Source organism: Zingiber officinale, chromosome 1A, assembly GCF_018446385.1.
Source record: "Zingiber officinale cultivar Zhangliang chromosome 1A, Zo_v1.1, whole genome shotgun sequence".
NCBI classification, from domain to species: domain Eukaryota; kingdom Viridiplantae; phylum Streptophyta; class Magnoliopsida; order Zingiberales; family Zingiberaceae; genus Zingiber; species Zingiber officinale.
The window spans coordinates 159815536-159838580 of record NC_055987.1 but is presented as its reverse complement, the minus strand read 5'-3'; the positions used below and the strand labels follow the sequence as shown (position 1 = coordinate 159838580).

The 23045-nt window shown below is 34.8% G+C and overlaps 2 protein-coding genes across 2 annotated transcripts; both read left to right on the top strand.

The window, feature by feature from the left end:
- The first annotated feature begins 11098 nt into the window (after window positions 1–11098).
- On the top strand, window positions 11099–12869 carry LOC122011837 (probable indole-3-pyruvate monooxygenase YUCCA10). The gene is made up of 3 exons (XM_042568237.1): window positions 11099–11722; window positions 12053–12409; window positions 12521–12869. The coding sequence occupies exons 1-3, from the start codon at window positions 11099–11101 to the stop codon at window positions 12692–12694; spliced, it is 1155 nt and encodes a 384-aa protein (XP_042424171.1). The 3' UTR covers window positions 12695–12869.
- A 312-nt stretch (window positions 12870–13181) lies between these two features.
- LOC122038187 (protein BONZAI 3-like) lies at window positions 13182–22859 on the top strand. Its single transcript, XM_042597821.1, has 16 exons — window positions 13182–13476; window positions 16048–16095; window positions 17307–17455; window positions 17530–17578; window positions 18552–18608; window positions 18880–19056; window positions 19144–19278; window positions 19386–19447; window positions 19542–19635; window positions 19719–19833; window positions 20135–20211; window positions 20316–20453; window positions 20808–20972; window positions 21052–21165; window positions 21375–21471; window positions 22501–22859. Exons 1-16 carry the CDS (start codon window positions 13321–13323, stop codon window positions 22629–22631), a joined length of 1764 nt encoding a protein of 587 aa, XP_042453755.1. The 5' UTR covers window positions 13182–13320; the 3' UTR covers window positions 22632–22859.
- The last annotated feature ends 186 nt before the right edge of the window (window positions 22860–23045 follow it).

Below are 23045 nucleotides of genomic sequence, written 5' to 3'. Positions count from 1 at the left end.
CATTACTAGTAAGAGCAATGTTTGAAAAACAACCATCATTATTATTTGGTTCTACATCAAGACCATAAAACCATTTGTTATATAAGCGTACCCAATTAACACAGAGTTAATTCGAAGTTCCACACAACGGCTATAAAAATTTACAGTATAACCTAAATCAAGAAGACAAATGACGGAAACTAGATTCCGTCGAATCTCAAGAGCATACAGGACATCATGTAGAAACAAAGTGCGCCCACCACGAACGTTGAGCTTGCAAGTGCTAATGCCTTTGACTTCAATTCTTGCATTGTTTCCTACATATATCCATTTATTGCCAGCTGGTACCTGACGGTACTCCACATATGTAGCTCGATCACGTGCTACGTGGTTCGTTGCTTCTGAATCTATAATCCACAAAGAATACGAATCAGTTAACAACACTGTACTTGCAACATATTGCTCGTGGAAAGAAAACAATAATGGATCTACCTTTTTAGGCTCAATACAATCCCGAGCAAAATGACCCTTCTTAATTCGATACAAGTCATCTTGCTCTCTGTCTTCATCCATATCTCTTCCTCTCTTCTTAACATGATAGCATCTTAGCCTCCTTCCTTTCCTTTCTCCTTCTTATTTTGGTGGGATTGCAAAAGAGTAATTAGAGCTTGACTAGCGGATGCAATCCTCTCCCCCTTAAGTTCAACATGGTGTGAGACATTGGTGAAAGTCTTGATACTTTCACTGTGGGCCAGATTCTGTTTCATCGTTTCCCAAGAATCAGGAAGGGAACGGATAACTGTTTAAACATGTTGTTCATCGATCAACGCATGACCAACAGTCTTAAGCTCTCGAATCATGTTACCCATCTCCCTGAGATGTTGGTCCATGATAACATTCGAGCGTTTTGTATAGCTATCAAACTTGATAGTTAGCTGACGGAGCTTACTCAGACTGACTCCACTGTACTTCTCTCTAAGGGCTACCCAGACAGTATGAGCAGATGGTAATGGCTCATACTCAAATACCAGGTCATCCACCATTGAACTAATCAATATACCCTTAGCAATGGAGTCCTTCCTTTTCTATGCCTTATAGGCAGGGGCGTAGTTACTGTGGGGCGGGAGGGTGCGATCGCACCCCCTCAGATTTAGAGTAAAAAAAAATTAATATGATTAAAAATAAAATAAAAACCATTTATTTATAAATCTAAAAGTATGTGGGCTTTTATGTAAAACTCCAATCAAAAGTCAAAACTTGCGGCGTGTTTTAATTGCTATCTCTTGTCCAAAAAAGTTATCTCTCTTTTCTCTTGATTTTTCTCTCCGCCGCCGAAGCTTTTATTTTTCCCTTTTCACTATTTTTTTCCCTATCGGCGAAGCTTCTTCCTCTTCCATTTTCTTCTTCCTCCACCATTACTCTTTCCTTTTTCCTTTATCCCATGTTCTTTTTCCTCCCCTAATTCTCATCTTATTTTTCCCTAATCTTAATTTTGCCCTCAAAATCCTCCATCGCACATTGTCGTTGCCATCCACGCCATTGTCGGCCTGTCATCGCACGCCGCTGCCAACGCCGTTATCGTTTGCTGCCAACGCTGTCATCATTGCTTCGCTACTATCGTTTGCTGACAACGCTATCGACGCTCCACAATAAATTTCTTTTGATTGAGGTAAAATTTTCTTACTTGATTTCTTTCGATTACGAATTTAAGTATTGAAAAAAATATGTAGTGTTAATTTTGCATATATTCATATTTTTGTTTGTTATTCAAGTATGTTAAATGTTTGCACATATTGAGGTGATAAGTACATTTGATGTTTGATTTGTTATATGAATGTGAGGAATGTCATTAATGATCATTCAAAAATTTGATCTGAATCATATCATTTATTCCATGAATAGACTTATCATATAATTTACACCAATATTTTATAATAATAATATGCATATAAAATGAATCATCTTTATGATAAGAATTAAAATTAGATAGTCATATAATTAGAAAAATATGTTTTTATAATGTAAACATTTGACTTTATATCTTTACCAAGGGATCATTAACTCTCTATCAATTTTGTTTATTATTTGTTTTTTAATATAAATTTTTGAAAACAAATAGTCATTAATTAGATGATTATGTTTCTGAAATATTATGTTGATGATAAATTAGGTGAAATAACAATGTTGAGGTATTTTAAGAAAATACGAGATGAACCTACTTCAAACAAGTCATCTCCCCCTCCACCACCTCCTCCTCCTCCGCCTCCTCTACCAGCTCCTCTTGATGCTGACTCAAATGAGTATCCTAGTGATCCTGGGCTAAGAAAGCACATTCTTGAGTATAATGTTAATGAAAGGGAGATTGTTCGACGTTACTATTTGCAAAAAGGTCCTTTTCAACCTAAAAATCATGAATTTCCTTGGCGTTCTTGTCCCAAAGAGAAACGAAGATTTCGAGCTATATGGTTTAGTCTTCATCCTAATTGGCTAGAATACAGCATTGCAAAAGATGCGGCATTTTGTCTTTATTGCTATTTATTCAAAGCGGATCATGGTGGTCAAAGTGGTGGTGATTCTTTTGTTACTGAGAGATTTAAAAATTGGAGAAAGAAAGAAAAATTTAATGAACATGTTGGAAATCAGAGCAGCATTCACAACAGGTGCATGATGGCAGCTTATGATTTAATGAATCAAAAACAACATATTGAAACTTGTTTGACCAATCAGTCTAGTCAAGTAGCTATTGATTATCGTGTTCGTTTGACAACATCAATTGATTGCATAAGATTTCTTGTGCGTCAAGGATTAGCATTTCATGGTCATGATGAATCAACAAACTCACTCAATCATGGTAATTTTCTTGAATTGTTAAGATTTCTTGCTGACCATAATGAGGATAATCAATAGAGTTGCACTAGACAATGCTCCCTCAAATCTCAAATTGACATCGCCTGATATTCAGAAAGATATTATCAGATCCATTGCTTATTTAACCACTAATTCTATTCTTGGAGATCTTGGTGATGAATTATTTACTATATTGGTTGATGAGGTTCGCGATATATCTGTTAAAGAACAAATGACAGTTACTTTACGGTTTGTAGATGAAAGGGGAAATATTGTTGAGCGCTTTCTAGGCATTGTACATGTAAGCGACACTACTGCCTTATCACTTAAAACTGCTATTGATTCTTTGTTGTGCCAACATAGATTATCTATATCTAATTTGCGGGGGCAAGGATACGATGGAGCTAGCAATATGAAAGGAGAATTCAATAGCTTAAAAAGCTTAATTATGATGGAAAATCCTTCTGCTTATTATGTTCATTATTTTGCTCATCAACTGCAACTTACACTTGTAGCTGTTGTTGAAAATCATATAAGAATTTCTACTTTTTTTGATGTGGTTGCACAATTGAACAATATTGTTGGAGCGTCATGCAAGCGAAGAGATATACTTCGTGACAAACAATTTGAAAAAGTTATTAAAGGAATTTGCAATGGTGATATCTTCACTGGACAAGGTATGAATCAAGAGATGACATTAAAAAGAGCTGGGAGCACACGTTGGGGTTCACATTATAATACATTGTTAAGTTTGATACATTTGTATCCTTCAATTATTGATGTTCTTTTATTTGTTGAAGAGGAGGGAAAAGATCACAAACAAAGGGCACAAGCAAATAATCTGTTGGAATTGATTGAAAAATATGAATTTATATTTCAGATGCACTTAATGAAGAATATCTTGGGAGTCACGAATGATTTGTCGCAAGCTTTACAAAGAAAAGATCAAGACATTGTAAATGCCATGATTCTTGTAAGATCAAGCAAACATCAACTGCAAACTATGAGAGATGATGGTTGGGATTTGTTACTGAATGAAGTTTCTTTATTTTGTGTTAAGTATGAGGTAGTCACCCTGCACATGGAAGACTTGTTCGTCTTTCATGGGAGATCACGACGAAATATTGAAGGAAGGACAAATCTTCACTATTATCGTGTTGAAACATTTTATGAAGTGATAGATTTGCAACTTCAGGAGTTGAACAGTCGCTTTAACGAGGTGAACACGGAGTTGTTGTTGTGTATGAGTTGTCTTGATCCATCAAATTCATTCTCTGCTTATGATAAGAGAAAATTACTTCAGTTTGCTCAGTTTTATCCATCCGATTTTTCCCCAATGGAGTTAATGCATCTTGAGCCCCAACTTGATAACTTTATTTTTGATATGCGGAGTAGCAATCAATTCTATGAGGTTGTGGGGATTAGCCAACTTGCTAAAAGGATGGTTCAATTGAAAAAACATCGTCTGTATCCTTTGGTGTATTTACTTTTGAAGTTAGCATTGCTATTACCTGTTGCAACTGCAACTGTAGAGAGAGTGTTTTCAGCAATGAAAATAATCAAAACCTCACTTCGAAATCGGTTGGGAGATAATATGGTAAATGATTGTTTGATACCATATATTGAGCGAGATGTGTTTGATACCATTGCTAATGAAGCTATTATTCAGCATTTTCAAAATATGAAATCTCGAAGAGTGATATTGTAAAAAACATATGAAGTTCATATATAATTTTTTTTATACATTTTCTGTGTTGTATTATTCTTTTTAATTTGTTGAATTCGCCCCCCCTAATTGAAAATCCTAACTACGCCACTGCTTATAGGCATCAAGGTCACGTCTATGCTGTGCTGTAGAACCATCAGCCGGTTCTTCCATGATTTGATTTACAACCTCTAGAACTTCTTGTTTCTCAAGAACGTATTGTATCTTGAGGTGCCAGTTTTTGTAGTTATCCCCATATAATTACTCACCCTTATTATTTTTAGTTGTCATGGTCTACATAAATAAACACATTATTTATTATTCAGTGTAATTCATATATGTGTAATTATTTATTGACTCAGTGTAAATTAGAGTTAGTTTACAAAATCAAGTGATAACATTGTTTCCACTCATCATTTGTATGTTCTAATCTAATCAACATTGATCAATCATATTACACACATCCCATCTAATGAACGAATCATTATTAAAATAAACTAATCATTTTTCATATGAACTAATCATATGGATATATGAACGAATCATATTCACATGAACTAATCATGTCATGAAATGAACTAATCATTTCCAAGTTTGTTAACATATAACATAACTTTTCATTATATAATTCTGTTCGTACATAACGACAGAAATTATTACATGACTCAAAAACTAGATGAGCTAGCACTGTTCGTACATAATGACAGTAAATTAAACAGAACACTAATAAACTAGATAGGCCAGCACTGCTCCCACTAGGACAAACACTAGTGCAGCAGCCAACATTATCCCTATTAACCTGGACTCATTTGGTATAATCTTAGATGGGGCATCTTCAAGATTCTCCATCAGATCCATTTCTGGATCTTCCTCGAACATTTCCTGGTCCTCTTCAGACTCTTCTTCACCCATATGGTGAAGCAGTTCCTCACACAGTTCTGAATATGTGACGCGTCCTTCATGACGTCCCCATACATAGTCTGCTATTACCCTAGGATACTCTGACAATGATTGCATTAATGCCTAGATCCTATAACTGTCCAGGACTGGAAACTCTTCTTGCTCAAGTTTCCAAAATAGTCTATCAAGTCGTCTAACATGTCCGTCGACTTCATAAGCAGACTTATACTCTATCTCCTGAATCTCCTCTTGGAGCTAGTTTCACCACACTTCACGACGAGTCAATGTGGTAATAGTCCGTGTCATCTGAAAAATTAAATTTAAATAAGTCAGTACAAAACCGACTAACCAGTACAAAATCAGTTCAATTCAATTTATACATGCATAAAATCATCATTATAAATCAAGAAAAATAAATCTTTTCGATTTTCAGGAGTTTAAGTCGACTGACCCATTGGATCGGTCAATCAGGAGTCTGGATCTCTAAGCTTAATCTATTGTCCTCATTAGAACTAATCTAATTGGACAGAGATTTCTGACCTATGTTCTGTTATTGTTTAAGCTCATTTGAGTCAATCTCAGATTTATTGATCAAACTCAAGTCCGTTTGATTCGTCCAATTGCCCATTGGATTAAGTCGGACCCATTAGAACAAATCTAATCTTTTTGATCAAATCTGATACAACAGAACTAATCTGGTCATATTTGATCAACCCAACTTCTGTAATTAAGATCACCCCAATTAATTCAATAATAAACCGAACTGGTTAAACCAACAAATAATTTGAACCAGATCTAGGTATCATTGAATCAAACTAGTCTTCTTAAATCAATTAATAATTTAAACCAGACATGAGTTTGATCGGACAAGTTGGTATGGTTCCATTCTCAATAAATTGAACCATAAATTAATTAAATGTTTATTAATTAATAATATATTTCCTTATGTATTTAATTAATTAATAAATATATTTAATTAAAATTTAAACATCACGGTATATAATATACGTGAAGAGAGAAAAAAATATGCATGCACTGTGGTTCGTTATTAAAAAAAATACTGTTGATGCTTTTTTTTCACTCTTGAATCGATTCAAGTGCACACGTTTTTTTATTTATTTACTGTGCTTCGTCAAAATGACACTGTTCATTCTTTTTTTCTCTTCAATCGATTCAAGAATCGATTAAACTACTGTGCGTGATTTTGAATCGATTGAAATGAAATTTCAATCGATTCAATTGATGAACTCACTGTTCATCTTTTTCTTCGCGATAGAAGAAGAAAAAACGCGAGCTTTTCCGCATCGATTTTCATGCTTTCAAATCGATGCTCTGGTACCATTGTAGGTTTTTTTGAGAGCATGAAACAAATCGAAATCAAAGCAGTAACTACTCACAGTGATCTCCCGAAGAAATCGCCGAAGAATCACCGGAGAAGTCGCTGATGCTGTCGCCGAGAAGATCACCACTCGGAACCTTCTCGAACTTTTCCACGAACCAAATCCCAGCCTCTGGATGTTTTCTAGCGCTCTCTGATCACCTCACAACTTCACTTGCGCTCTTTGATCACCTTCGCAAACCTTCTGCTGCGATCCTCTGATCTTCTCAAAGGCTTGGGTGCACCTTTATAAGAAGACTAAGGAAGACGAAGGAGAAAGGACATCCCTTAGTCTTCTTGCCGTTTGCAGCAAAGAGAGAAACGAAGTTGAAACATGCCCCTTCGTCTCCTGTAACTCCCAATAGGGCCAACGTCGGGGACCCCTTCCCTAACTCGGTACTGACGTAGTTTTTGTTGCAGCTCCAAGCAGAGTCCACAGGAGGTCAGCGTGAGCGCCACATCCCTAGCTTTCCGTCTCTTCGACTTTTGGACAAATGGATTGTTGTACTTTTTGTGATGTGTTGTACGTTTATTATGTGTTATGAGTTTGCTATATTTTAATTGTTGATATGTAATGGGTTTGTTGTAAGTTTTGTTATTATATATTATGAGTTTATTGTGAAAATCATCACTTGTGATTTTTATAGTGAATTAGATTTATATATAGACAGAGAAAATAGGAAAAATGAAGAGATCATGTATCAATGTAGCAAAATTTAGCAATAGAAATTTATTTTTCTGTTGCAATTAACCCGTCGCTAATTGCTAAACGTCGATGCTCTCTTCGATATACTGGATTAGTAAATATCTGTCGTTATTTTTAACGACGGAAATTAAAATATCCGTCACTAATGCTTCAATAAAAATTTCACTCCGTTCAACTAGTAGCGCCAAAAATTAAAATATCCATCATTAAAAGTAGCAACACTGATATCTACAAGACGAGATACATTCTATTGCTATTCCGTCGGAATGTCTCTAGTAACATAAATACGAGAGAATATGTTCGTCGCTATTTGGTATATTTTTTATTGTTTATTACGTTGGCTCTTGTTTAATTGGGAAGTTGCCAACCAAACTATGCCATGATTAAATTTATGATATTGACAGAACAAGAACAATTAAAAGAGGAGATTTATAATTTCAAAATGGAAATATTTGTTTGTATTCATCACCTGTGATATTTATACGATCACAGATTAATGATACAAGATATTTTAGGATTTATTTATATTTTTAGTCGGCATCATGGTTTAGATATTCCGTTTCTTTTGCAAATTGTTGAATATTTTAAAACATTCGGTTAAAATCAAACCAAATTTATTAAAACTAAATTTATTAAATTTTTTTCCAACCACTTAATCGATTTATTTTTACTATATTAAAATTGAACCATCTAAATAAAAAATTAGTTAATTTGGTCGTAATCAAATTAATTATTTTTTTTAAAAAAATATTAAGATTTTTTAATGAAAACTTAATTTGTTTAATAAAAAATAAAAAATTTAATATCTTCTATTATTTAATTAAAAAATAATTAATTGATTTTTAAAATTTATAATTGAAACTGAAACCGATTTAATTGTAATAATTGATATTTAAAAAAAAAGACTATTTGAATAAATCAAATTGAATTTTGATTTGGTAGAATATTTCGATTGAACTGAAATTTTAAAATTAGTTTTTGAATGGTTGAAATATACCATTTTAAATAGTATTCTAGATAGCAAAGTAAAACGATATTTTTAAAGACTACAATAAAAAAAAAAATAAGGTTGTAGCATCTTAACATCGGTGATGGCATGATGAGAAACACCAGAAGTAGTAATCATGATCCGAGCCTGTGCACTAATCAAAGTGAAGTGGTAGTGTTGCCTTCATGATCACTAAACCTGAAAAAAAAGTAGAATCAAAAGAACCCACAGCATTGGCACTCGCAATCAGGTTTCGATTTTAATTTGACCAAATGGCATGAAAGTTCATGATGAACAAGGGGAAAAGAAATCATTTTTTTTTAAAAAAAACATCGTATATATAATTATGTACTGCTAATGCAAATGAAGCATTTGGATTTGATTAGTCGGGATTCATAGGGTCCACATGCCCGTGAACTCATTCGAAATTAAATTCACTTTAGAATATGCCCACATCATGTGACTAAAATGGCTATCGTGAGTTGTTATTAGATGAGATTAATTTAGAACAAGATGCAAATTCCATGATGCAAAGTTAGTTATGCAATTTTGATGGGAACGACAACAAGCTTTTATGCTAATATGAGTCATTTCAATATGCTTAAAAGTAGTCAATAATACACTGGATTCTAATTCCATGATGCATTGTTTCCATAATGTTGGTTGTCTTAAAGTTTTTAAGAATTTTTCAGATCAAAATTAGCTGGTGATCTGACCCAGTTTTGAAACACTGATTCAGCATTTTTACACAAGTTTTGACTAATGGTCTTCTAAGAATGCCAATGATGTTGTTATGAGCACAACAATTCAAGCTTTTGTTGTCATAATTCATTGTCAGTTTAAGATGAAAAATGCAAAAAAGCTGCAGGGGCACTAGATGAACTTTTGACCAAAGGAAATAAACTGACAAGTTCTTGCTGTCTTTTCAGCCTAGAAATTTCCATCTCTTAGGTAATAAAAGCTGGAGTCACAACAGGCTTGCCAGAAGGATATGAAAGTTGACCTTGTAGTCTAGTTTCAGTTCAAGATTGTTGAGCTTCAACTTGAAGGGCTGAGAAGAACAACTCCTTGAGATTGTTGCCTGCAACTAATTGGTTCTAATTCTGGAGAAGGCAGAGGACTGAGAAGTGCAACTCTCAACTTGTTTTCTTGAATACATCTAGCGTTTCCTCTTAGATAACTGTTAAACAAAGGAGAGGAAAATCACAGCACTTAAGACATTGAATATCCAATTAGGCAAGACCACAATGCATCACATACTTACAAAACTATGAAGTCTTCATCCTTAGTGCCATATGTTAACTAAACAAGATTGAATAACCAAGTAACTAACTAAAATAGTACATATGTTAAAGTGAAAAAATGACATGATTAATTAATCAACAATTAGTACTTCGAAATTGGTCGCTTAAGAAAACAATGATCTGGAGTAAGGAACAAAACACCTCTGTTAGACTGCACACACATATAATGTTTGATGCGTCTATTAACCTATTCAATTTAACCCTATGCAAACAGCTACTCCTATCAACCATTGATAAGTACATTGGAACTAACAGAACTGAGTGACAATGAAAAATAGTGACACCAAGCTACAAATTATAGCTCATTGATAAATTTTCAGCAATTCTTTTGCATTAGTATCCTTGAGATATCAAGTCTACAATCATTTAAACTGTGCACAGAGCACAATAATGAGAGGAAAGTTAAAACATATTCTAGTAAGAAGGTACAAAAAGATGGGAAAACAGCAAAAGTGTTTGATAGGGGTTAATCTTTCAAAGATCCATGGTGGTCTTTGGCACATGATGGATAACCCCATTAGGTTATCCTTTTGCCTCCGCCATTAGTAATAGCTGCTTTAGCAAGCCCATGGAGGTTGTGAGCAAAATAAAAAAGATTTAAAGATCAGCAAAATTCTACTTGAGAAGTGGTTTTAAATGTTTGGAGTACTAATGGTGAGCTTTACTACAAATGCTTTGGCAAACCAAAAAAAAACAGAAATATTACTATGAAGATGAAGGAGCAAGGATGCTTAAAACAAAAAGAAAAACAACAAATATGTATGTGGCATCATCATACTTTACTTAAATATAATGGACTAGAAAAACTACGAGGGAAGGATGTACAATGTTTTATAAAAAATTAATTCCCCCAAGAAAAACTTTACTTTAGATTTTATTATTAATTCTTAGTCACCATTTGCCCCTAAGAATCAAAATAATAATAAGTTAGTGTTAAATAATTGCTTTATTTCCCTCAATTTTAAAATAATATATATTTAAAAAAATGTTAAACTTTATCACTTACCTCAATTTCTTACTTGTTGAGAAGGAAAATAAAGGGAAAAAATTAGTTACTTTTCCTTTTTTTTATTTATTTATTTTCATCCATCAAGAAATAAACTTTTATTTCTTTCTTTATAAGTATAATACTTCCTTTCTTTATTTTTTTTGGTTAAATACTTTCTTCCTTTAATCAGAGAGATAACAAAAGCGAACGGCATTCTTATTTCTATATAAACGATTCCCTCGGATGATTTCAATCTCCATTCTCAACTTTCCTAATTGCTGAAATCAGAGTTCGAGCCGATCAATGAGGGAGGAGGTAGTGTTGATCGTCGGGGCAGGGCAGTCCGGGCTGGCGACGGCGGCTTGCCTGACGGAGCTGTCGGTGCCGTGCCTCATCCTGGAGCGCGACGGCTGCATCGCCTCGTTGTGGCGGCAGCGATGCTACGATCGCGTCAAGCTCCATCTGGCCAAGGAGTACAGCCATCTCCCGCACTCGGCCCACCCGCCTGAGGCACCCACGTTCCTCCCCAAGAACGACTTCGTCCGCTACCTGGATGACTACGCGGAGCGGTTCCGGCTCCGCGTGGCACTGAGCCGCGAGGTGGTGTCAGCGGAGTACCACGAGGCGTCGGGGAGGTGGCTGGTGACGGCGAGGAACACAGAAGAGAACGGCGGCGGCGCTGAGGAGCTTTACGCCGCGCGGTACCTTGTGGTGGCGAGCGGGGAAAACGCCGATCCGGCGATGCCGGAGATCCCGGGTCTGGCGGAGTTCCGTGGGTCAATGGTGCACTCGAGCCGATACCGGACGGGGAGGGACTACGAGGGGAAGGCCGTGCTCGTGGTGGGGGGCGGCAACTCCGGCATGGAGATAGCGCTCGACGTCGCCAACGGCGGGGCCCACACCACCTGCGTCGTCGTCAGGAGCCAGGTAACTTAATTATGGCTCAATAACCATATTATTAATTTCATTCCATTTGGAAAGCAAGGGAATATACGCCAAAAAGGCAGTCACCTTTTATTTGGACATCGATTATCAAAATAGACGATTCGAAATTATGAAATTCTTAACCCAATATTTAATTTTTAGATCGTGGAAAAAGTACATTTGTTTTTCATTTTACAAAATTTATATTTATATAATTGATGGAAGAGATAAAACAACAAATAAATGGCTTCTGCAAAATAAAAAAAAAAGTTAGATGGATCTTTTGCGATGAATTGTTTATTTAAATTTGCTGGTCTGTATTTGCTCATGCAGCTTCACATAGTACCGAGGGCGATATGGTTCGTTGCCATGCGTCTCATGAAATATTTGCCAATGTGGCTAGTCGACCACTTAATTCTCCTCGCATGTTATTTCATATACGGGAATCTCGCAAAGTATGGCCTACACAGACCGTCGATAGGACCCATGTACATGAAAAAGCACACCCCAATATACCCGGTCGTTGATGTTGGCACGGTAAGCAAAATTAAATCAGGAGCCGTTCAGGTCGTTCCGTCGATAAAGAGCATCGACGGCCACAACGTCACATTCACAGACGGAAAGATTCAGAACTTCGACGCTGTCATCCTCGCAACAGGCTACAGGAGCTCCGTCAAGAAATGGCTTAAGGTAACCTCAAACTTTTCTGTGGATTCAAGTGAACTCATGTTCCTTCGAAGGCATGCAGTGCTTTTCATAAAATTTAATAATATATATGTATTTTTTATTTTTTTTTGACAGGGTGATGATTTCCTGATAGGAGAAGACGGAATGTCGAAGCAGAAATACCCTAACCACTGGAAAGGGAAGAATAAGCTTTACTGCGCCGGACTTGTGAGAATGGGAATTCTAGGCTCCGGCGAGGATGCTCAAAAGATTGCTAATGATATTGCTGATGACTATCGCAACATTTAGTAGCGTTTCTCCATCTGTTCCGAATATAAAATATGCATGCACGAGGATTATTATGTGACAAGAAGAATTGGGGTCCTTTTCTACACTTTATATTATTGGTTTTAGACAGTGAATAAACCATTGAAATGTGTATTCAGTGACAATTGTTCGTTCAGTTATTCCTGGGATAGCAAAAAAGGGCAAATATTTACTTATTATTTACGCCATCGGTATTTATTCCTTTCCCCTTTGGAGACCGTAACAATAAGTCGAATTGCATAAATATAGAAAAGAATAATAAATAATAATTATTTTTTTTAAAATTTATTTACACACGTCAAGATAATATATTAGGAAAAATATGATGATGATAATAAATACAATTCATTGTACCAATTCAGATATAATAAATCATCATAAATTGATTTTATTTAACTGCTATATTTAACGTGATTAGATATCATTCCCCTTATTATGATATTTCACGAGGTTTTTGCCTAAATATATAATTTCACGTCGCCTCCGCTTCCCACGATTGCAAAAATAGCCATAAAACATTTCGAAAGGAAGGTTAGGATTGAGGCGAAGGACGAGGCGCGGGTGGGGAGAGAGAGAGAGAGGCGAAACGGGAACCGGCCGATCGATCTATGGGCGGGTGCTTCTCTGATGTGAAGGGAGGGCAACAGGCGATCGGCGCCGCGGGCCCCACCGCCTCCGTTGGGTCGGCGCGGCAGGAGGTCGACGATGCGGTCGGCTACCTCTTCCACTCCCGCGGTCTTCGTGGTCTCTGCACCTCGCTCGAGGTGAGAACCCGTCAACCCTAATCGTCGATTCGCATTATCCCGATTCCTCCTGTGCCGTCTTTTCCGCCCGCGTTGGGCCCGTCGCAATGTTTTACTTTTTACCTGTAGGACTGGAGCCTTCATCCGTTATTGAAGCAATTTTGTCTTTTTGTTTCTGGACGCTGTGATTTTTGCTGGAAGAACTTTGTACGGTGCGAACAGTTTGGTCGCCCAAATATGACACGGATAATGCCCCTTTAAAATTATCGACACAATCCAATACCCTTCAGAATTGACCCGCCCCTGTAGAATAATTATCACCAATGACTCTATTGTTAGTCATTGAGATATCCCTTTGGGTTTAGTGGACAATCTTTGGTGCTTTCATCGTTGACATAATTTTGTCCAGTCATCTCTATGGATGCGGATAGATCATTTCAGCTCTTTGGATAATAAATTTTCAGGTAGTGGTGGGGATTAAATATTCTCTCTTAAAACTTGTCAGCATTGTTCTTCTCTCTTTCTTTGTTATGGTTCTTATTCTTGCCAAAATGGCACATCTCCCTCCTCATCCAAAGAGGCAATTCAGTAATTCATGATAAAATAATGATTTTTGTAAAGAAAGAAGAATTTTAAACTCTACGAGGTAGTTGGACCCCTTCTTGACATAATGTAATAAAAGGAATACACTTCTTCCAAAATGCATAAATAGTATGACTCTTTATGTGTTTCTGGTATATCCTCATTCAAATGAACAAGTGGAAAATTTGAAGCATAAAGTTTTTGATTTACAAAAAACTTTAAAAAAAAATTGAGTTATCATCCTGAGTTGTGTTGGCCAATTCATTCTTCATATAATGAAGAAGAGTCAAGTTTTTGTTAGTTGAACAACTGCTGGAAGTAAAATAATCGGCGAACCTTGTTGCATTTCCAATAACCACATCCCATATTCTTCACATATGAGATATGACTCGATGCAATTCTTCAACATGACCATTGAGATTCATGGTAGCATGGGATTTTGGAAGAAAACCATCAAGTTTCTGCACCATGCAATATTAATTTGCTTATTTACATGAGAAGATGCCAGTTGAAACTTTGATCATCTTTTTTGTTAGCCCAAAATTACTAGGACCTTCTTTGTTGTTAGCTATGAAAAATTGAAAAATCATACCATGAATGCAAATTTTTCAGAGGTTTTTCCTGATTATCTTACAGGATATAAACGTGAAGTGTCAATATGAGTTCTGAAACAGTTATTTTATTAGTATATTTGTAATCATAATATATTAGTTAGTGTTGTAAATGGCGGTAGACGGTGACGGTGCGGTCAGTAACCGCTTACTGCCTCAGCAACCTAGGCGGTTGAATTTTTTTTAAATTATTTTTATACATAATTAGATAATATATTAAGTAAAGGATAAAATATTAAAGAAAGGATCAATTTTTTAAAAACAAATTACTATAAAATATATTAACTAAAAATAAAAAAATAATCTAAATATTTTTTTTAAATAAACAATAATAATTTTTTAAATATATTAAATTAATAGGATAATTTTATTGGGTAAGCCTATTTAAATTATCTCAATCATGATTAAAATTATTAATCTAAAGTTTTGATTAAATCCTAAGTTAAAAAAAAAAAAACTTATTCTATTCAGCGATCGGCTTCGTGTTTTGTCGTCGGATGCATCGTCGGACGTGGCGTGTCTAAACGCGTCGCCTAAGCCTGCGACGAGTCCGGCCACGTCACCTAAGCCCGGCGATGAGTCTAGACTTGTCGTGCCCGGCTATGAGTCCAGACTAGTGGTGCATGCCCAGACACGTCGTCCGAGACCAGTGACGCGTCCACATGCGTCGCCCAAGTCCGGCAATGAATCCAGACACGTCACTCGAGTCCGAATCGGAAATGCATTACCACCGCTTAAACACAAGGCGGTGCAGTTCGCGGTTGAGGTCCACCTCCCGCCTAGGCGGCTGCCTCAACTACCATTTAGAACACTAATATTAGTACAAGCAAAGCCAACTTTTTTTTAATATGGTGTTTTAATATTTAATTTAAGTTTTATGGTGTTGTAAGGACATTACCAATGTTAGAAAGATTTGTACTCTCAGAGTGGTGGTACCTGTTGTGCTTTTTTCCTTTATCAATTAATAGTTCTGATATTGGATGAGTTTTTTTATACTACCTCTGTAATCATGCTAGTTTGTGACCAACTCTTTCTATCTCAGTTTGTTCAAAATAAATTCTGTAACACTAATTTAAACTTAAACTATATGCTGAAAAGGTAGAGAAAATTGGAGCTTCTATGGTGGGTGCACATTGAATCAACAACCATTTGATCAATATGGTTGATAGCTCGTGCAAAAATTTTCACTCATTATTTTTATAATTTCAAGATAATTTATGCTTGCTTGTCCTGCTCATTTCTCTAAGAATTCTGTGTCAAATATATAAATTAAAGTTGTTTATGTTTTTCTGCTTCTTTTCCGATCTTTGGCAATACCATGTTAATTATGATAATCTAAAGTTTTTTATTATTATTTTATTCTTCAATTTTATTCTTCTAAGAAGCTCTTTGTTTCCAGCTATCACTCTCTGCCTCTAGACTACAGAACCATGATATTATGTCAAAGGTATATCCTGATACTTTAACTAGTGTATTGCTGCTAGCATCAGTTTCTAATCACTCTTTGTTCATTAAAATATATTTCTTTGTCAGTCCTGTGCTTACTTTATCTATTGATCTAACATTTTCTATTCATTGTTGTTTATGGTTGGATTTTTATTTCTACTAAATTGGATTTTATTTTATTTTATTTTTTTTAAATCTACAAATTTGCAAAAAAGGGAAATCTTCACAAACCACCCAAGGATTTTCAATTGAACTTCATTTGTCAATTTTAGTGAAATTACATTCACATCATAGATGACACCATAGATAATGGTACAAGTGATGCAAACCAAAATCCAACAAAATTCATACAAAGCTTTAATACCAAATTGTTATAGCATCAAAGGATAACTATCTCGTATAGAGAGCAATACTTACAAGGTTTGTATTAAAATTGAAAAATATTTTACATGAGTGTTTGGGAGTCCTTTAGAACAAAAAAATATTTTTCTAAAAAATAATCTATGTCCTATTTACTTGGTAAATGGATGACCAACTCCTAAAATAAATTATCTTAGAAAAAATTTAGCTCCCTCCTTTTTATTTGACTACAAATTAAAGCTCCTAAAAATTTTAATTTAAAATTTCTAGTTTTATATCTATCTTAATCCTAATTTTATACCGTATCATTCTGCTCCACCAAGGAAAACCTGACTCTAGTGAGATGTTAGCATCTTTCTTTGATTATCATTTCCAAGTGTATGTCACGATTGTTTCACTTGCTTTGTTAAACATTTCTTCTTCAGTTGCTCTTTAATTGTCATTGCACCAACATTTTGTCTGCCTCTTCATCAAGGTCTTAATCAGTTTTGTTTTACTTTTTAAATATAACAAATTGGGAATAGATCAATGCTGAGAGAGGTGTAGTGGTTATGATATCTCATATCAGGTATTATGTTATTAGATGATATGCTAGATTCTTTTGTATATTCCTATATCCAAAAGTTCTTCTTTTGAACCAATACAGTAGTCTTATCCATTTAAGTTAAATGAATTGAAGAACTGAACTAAAAATTTGGGACTTGCATTTGTAATTAATGTTAGTTTCTCCTAGTTATATCTTCAGTTTTTTAAAACATTACAACCTAAAATGTTGAATTTTTTAACATAATTTTAGTTCTGTATCACAATTTCTTATTGTCTATTTGTGATTTGATTTCAATTTACTCTCAGAGCGATCCACTAGCTGTTCTTTATCTGAAAAGACGAGATGGTATGCTTGAAGAACTTGGGCGCACAGAAGTCATAATGAACAATCTCAGTCCTTCTTGGATTACTAAATTTACCATTAATTATCAGTTTGAAATTGTTCAACACTTGGTGTAAGCTTCTTAGCCTACTTCCAGATATTTTTCAATTCACCATTTTTTTTCCTCTTAACTGCATTACATGGCAGGATACGAGTCTATGATGTGGACACCAAATATTTCAATATACCTGTTAAGGTAACTGCTTTTTAGTAAATTTTGGTTCTACTTTGGAAAATTGTACTGTTTGGGCGATACCTATAGAGTTGTATCTCTGGTTACTCTTGTGATTATTTTGTTTGGTTCATGATTTTCCAGTGTCTTAACTTCATAAAGTTGGTTAATTTTCTTGTCATCCTTAAGAAGATCTTTTGATGTTTCTGATTTTTCTTTTGTATATGTTACCTTGATGATCATATTAGATTATTGTCTGTTCTTATGTCCTTTGAATTCTGAGTGGAGTTTTCTTCATATAGATTTTTGTTTTTATTTTGTTTCAAAAAAATTTACTATATTAATCATTACTCCTTTTTCCTATGTTAATTACATTAGTCAAATATTTCTGTATTTCTTCCTATTATTTGCCCTTATGGAACATGTATGATAATTGATAATCAATAGTCAAAACCTGGCTAAAGGAAAATATAGACCTAGCAGGAAGGTACTATACTTTCAGTTAATTGTTATATCTATTTGAAGTGGTGGTTGTTTCTCTAATATATGACTTTGTTGTGTGGCATCTTCAATCAAAAATCATTTTGCCATTTAGTATAGTGTATGTATGAATGTTAAGGATTACTTTACTTGCACCTATGAAATGTTTCCTCATGCCTGTATGTATGAACCAACTCAACCTTTTTAACTTGCCTGGCTCTGATATGTCTCCATTGCTGCTATTGCTACATCGTACTGAGAGGTAAAAATAGTTATTTGGTGTAAAGCTGATTATGACAATCTGTTAATTATTCAAATAAGTTCCCAACTTCTAGAAAATGCGATTTCGAATCTAAACTTATTCAATTTTGTGCATTGTTTATCTGGATTCTAGTAGTCAACTTAGTTCACCTTTCTTCTCAAGTATCAATTCCTTTTAGTTAAGACACAATTTCTTCTTATTGAACTTGAAACAACTTTTATTGATTGAATCTATTTGCTATTGAACTTTTTGCAGACTATCAATTTGAATGAGCAAGATTATCTTGGAGAAGCTTCTTTTGCCATGTCTGAGGTAAAATCTTTCTATACTTGGTGTGACATTTTGAAATGGTTTTCAATGATTTTATTTCTTTTGATAGCAAGCTGTTTTTCACATTCTCTGTATATATATATATATATATATATATATATATATATATATATATATATATATATATATATATATATATATATATATATATATATATAATTGTGTGCTATTGTGTCTGCATGCATGTGTGTTTTTAATCTGTAAGTTCCAACAGCATCTGGAAGGAGTATTCATAATTTAATTTAATTGACAGCTAGTGACCAAGCCCAACAGAAGTTTGACTTTAAATCTCCAACAGAAAAATGGGCATCCCAATGCACATTCAGGAACCATAACAATTCATGCCGAGGAGCCAATTGCTTCTAGGACTGCTTTTGAGATAACATTCCGCTGTTCAAAGTTGGAAAATAAGGATGTTTTCTCCAAAAGTGTACATACGTGAAGGCTTTGGACCACTCCTTTGATTATGTTGATTCTAATCCTCACTTTTACTAACTATTCAATCTTCATATTACAGGATCCATTTTTAATAATATCAAAATTTGTGGAGAGTGGTATCTCTATCCCTATATGGAAATCTGAAGTTATCAACAATGACCTAAACCCCGTCTGGAAACCTGTAACTTTATCGATGCAACAATTTCTCAGCAAGGCATACTTCCAAATTTGTTTTACAAAATTCAAAAATTAAATTAGCTATTTTTGTTTCTTTTCCCAATCATATAACCTGACATATGTTGGATACATTGTCTTCTGTAGGAGAATCCCCTAATCATTGAGTGTTTTGATTTCAACGACAGTGGCAAGCATGATCAACTAGGGTAACCAAAATCTTGCAACTAATTTCAGCTGTTCTATTGTTTGTATGTGCCTTCACATTCTTACTTGTTTTCATAATATTGACACTTCTAACAGCTTGCTTCAGACTAGTGTGGCAGATCTTGAGAAGCTTGCCAGAGAAAATTGCGGTGCAAATTTGTATGTCCAATCTCGTTCTGGTGCTAAGAAGGTGAACCTTGCATGTTTTTTCTATCTATACTTTACTAGGATATGTGCTTCTTACTCATCATTACTTTTTTTCCTTTGATTTAGATCCTCAAGGGGCAGCTGCACGTGGATAATTTCATTGAAAAAACTCAATATAGTTTCTTGGATTATATATCCAATGGATTTGAGCTTAATTTTATGGTTGCCATTGATTTTACAGGTGTGCAAACTTTCTCATTTTTCCTAATAATTTACTTGTGAAATTAGAATTATAATACTGCAAGCTTGCAATTTGATGACTAAGTTTTTATGTCATATATATAACTATCTGCTTGCAATAACTAAGCTCGGCATACCATGCATTGGCTAAAGCTTTGTGCCCTTGGGTGACTTTGTTTTTTTTTTTGTAATTTAGAAGCATTAACATGTTTTCCCCTAAAAAAGAAGATTGCATACTGTTCTCAGATGTATACTAACATGTTTTTGTTTCTAACAAAATGTATTTATATTTGTTTGTCTAGCTTCAAATGGAGATCCAAGGCTTCCTGCTTCCTTGCATTTTATTGATCCTTCTGGGCGATTAAATTCCTATCAGCAAGTAATAGTTTTTTGTCTTTCATCATAAAGATTATGGCAAATTCAATCATTATATACTGTTGATAGCTAAATTTTCTGTATTCAATTAACTTGATTATGCTTCAGGCAATAGTAGGAGTTGGGGAGGTTCTGCAGTTCTATGATTCTGATAAACATTTTCCTGCTTGGGGTTTTGGAGGGAGGGTATCATATGGATCAGTTTCTCATTGTTTCAACCTAAAGGGGAGCCCCGAGGAGAGTGAGGTGAGGGTGTGATTCATTCTCTCAAATGTTCTTTTTTGTTATTTAAGCTAACTCTCTAACAAATCGTCATTAACTATTTGTTATAGTGTCAAATACATATATATTTCATAGGCATTGAAATTGGCTTATTTTGATCCTATAATGAAAAGTAGGACAATGGCTCATATCATCCATTACCCAGATTGAATACAACTTGGTACTTTAATATCAATATTGATTAAAAAAAGGAACAACCGGTGTACGAAGCTCCCGCCAATGCGGGTCCCGGAGAAGGGTCTATTGTAGGCAACATTACCCTACGTTACAAGAGGTTGTTACTATTATTTTTCTTAGAGGTTGTACTTTTTTTTTCAGGTTTCAGGTGTTGAAGGTATTATGGCAGCATATGCAATGGCTCTGCATAATGTTACTCTTGCTGGCCCAACTCTGTTTGGCCCAGTGATCCATAGGGCTGCAGAAATTGCTGGTCAATCTCTTTTGACTAGTCGAAACAAGTACTACGTATTACTTATCATCACGGTAAATGTACCTGTTATACCATGTCATTCTATTAGTTAGCACTTCTCATTCGTTTTGTTGAACTTTTATTTCTTCATAGGATGGGGTTATTACAGATTTGCAGGAGACCATCAATGCAATTGTAAAAGCTTCTGATTTGCCCTTGTCAATTCTCATTGTTGGAGTAGGAGGTGCTGACTACAAAGAAATGAATGTAAGCAAGTCACAATCACATTCATACTTATATTATTTATTGGTTCATGTACACCATACAACTATCATGTTTCTTCACGGAACTAAATGCTGCTATACCTGCTACTTGGTGCATGTGCTCTAATCTAAAATGTCTCCGGGTTTTCTCATGTAATCTAATTCTGGTATCTAACACAATACCATATGAAATCTTTTCTGAGTTTTGAGTAGATTCTGGATGCTGATGATGGAAAAAGATTAGAAAGTTCCACAGGCAGAATAGCTACTCGGGACATTGTACAATTTGTTCCTATGCGAGATTTGCAGGGTAAGTATTATGTCTTTGTTTTCTAGATGGATATATGCTGCTGAATTGAAGTTCTACTGTTTTTCGAGTTAAATCACTTTATTTATTACTTTCAGAATTTCAAACTTATAGTTTGTGCAAATTTCTATTAAGGAGATAGTTTCATTTGTCATGAGTGATAAGGTGGAGATTCATTTCATTGGTTTTAGTTAAATTGGCAAAACTCAATTGAAGAAAAATAAAATTTAAGAAGCAATATTATAAAGATACGAGCTTCATAAAATTTTATACAAAATTTGATGCAAAGATAGACTACAGAGGGAATTTATAAGGATGTTCATTTGCAGTTTTGATTGTAATGGAGCAGATGAATGAAAAGAGGGATTTCATGTAAACTTGTAACCATTTTTAAGTAATGTCTCAAATTGTCTCCTTTTGCCTCTCTATTTGTTTCGTATGTTATAATGATATATGAATATGCTAATGACCGTTGAAAACAACTTACAATGAGTATCAAGCCTCAAGAACACCCATGTTCAATCATTATGGTGTAAGGTTTTCCACCTTGCCCTCTCTTGTCCCTCTTTCATCATTTTAGTCAAAAAATCTTAGGCTGTCAATTTGTGATATATCATCCATGGCCAACACTTTGAATCTGATTGGTTTATTGATTTCCAGATAAATTTTAAACAGAGCCCAATTATTAAAACATTATATTGGTTTTTAGCATTTTTCTTGCACATTGGACATTTTTTAATTGGTTAATACTGTAACGTATGTATTATGCCAACTATGTTCAGGCATGCTATGTTTTTTACTTCTTAAAAAGTTGAATGAACACCGAACACCTAGTGGGATAAGGCTTCGGGTTTATTATAAAAAATTTAATGAACACTGGACTTTGTATTTTTCAAATTTCCTAGCTGTAAATTCTAATGGTGTCACCACCTTTAGCATTCAACCTTGAAAATGAAGTTGTTATCCAGCAAATTAGTATTTCCTTGATAAGTTCAAATGTTTGCTCATATATGTGATATTTGTGATTCTCAGGGAATCAGGTTTCGGTGGCTCAATCTCTGTTGGAAGAGTTGCCCGGACAATTTCTATCATACATGAGGAGCAGGGATATTAAACCTAATTTTGCTTACACTGCAGAAGCTCCTGTGTCTATGCTCTCCTAATGCCGTCATGTTCTTCACATTCTTTCGTTGCATACGTCTTGTACAGCGTTGTTATACAGGATTTGCTGTTAGGCTGAATTGGGTTAATGTTGTGTATGAAATCGCTCTGTTTAGTGGTGATGTCTACTGATCTAACTTTTTTCTTTCCTCGGGGGAGGCGAATTGAATTTTCACTGAAAAAAAAGATCGTATAGCTGGCATAGATTCAGCTTCGGCCTATTGCTTTCATTTCAGGGGAAAACAATGTTGAAAGTGGATTGAAGTCAATTTTGGAGTGGGTGAGGCTTAGCCTTTTTTTGTTGCGTTTGAATTGGACGAACCGGATTGAAATTGGGGGGAAATCAACATAATTTACTTCGAATCTGATTTATTTGGGATTGGACCGAAACCATTTTTCTTCTTTTTTTAAAAACA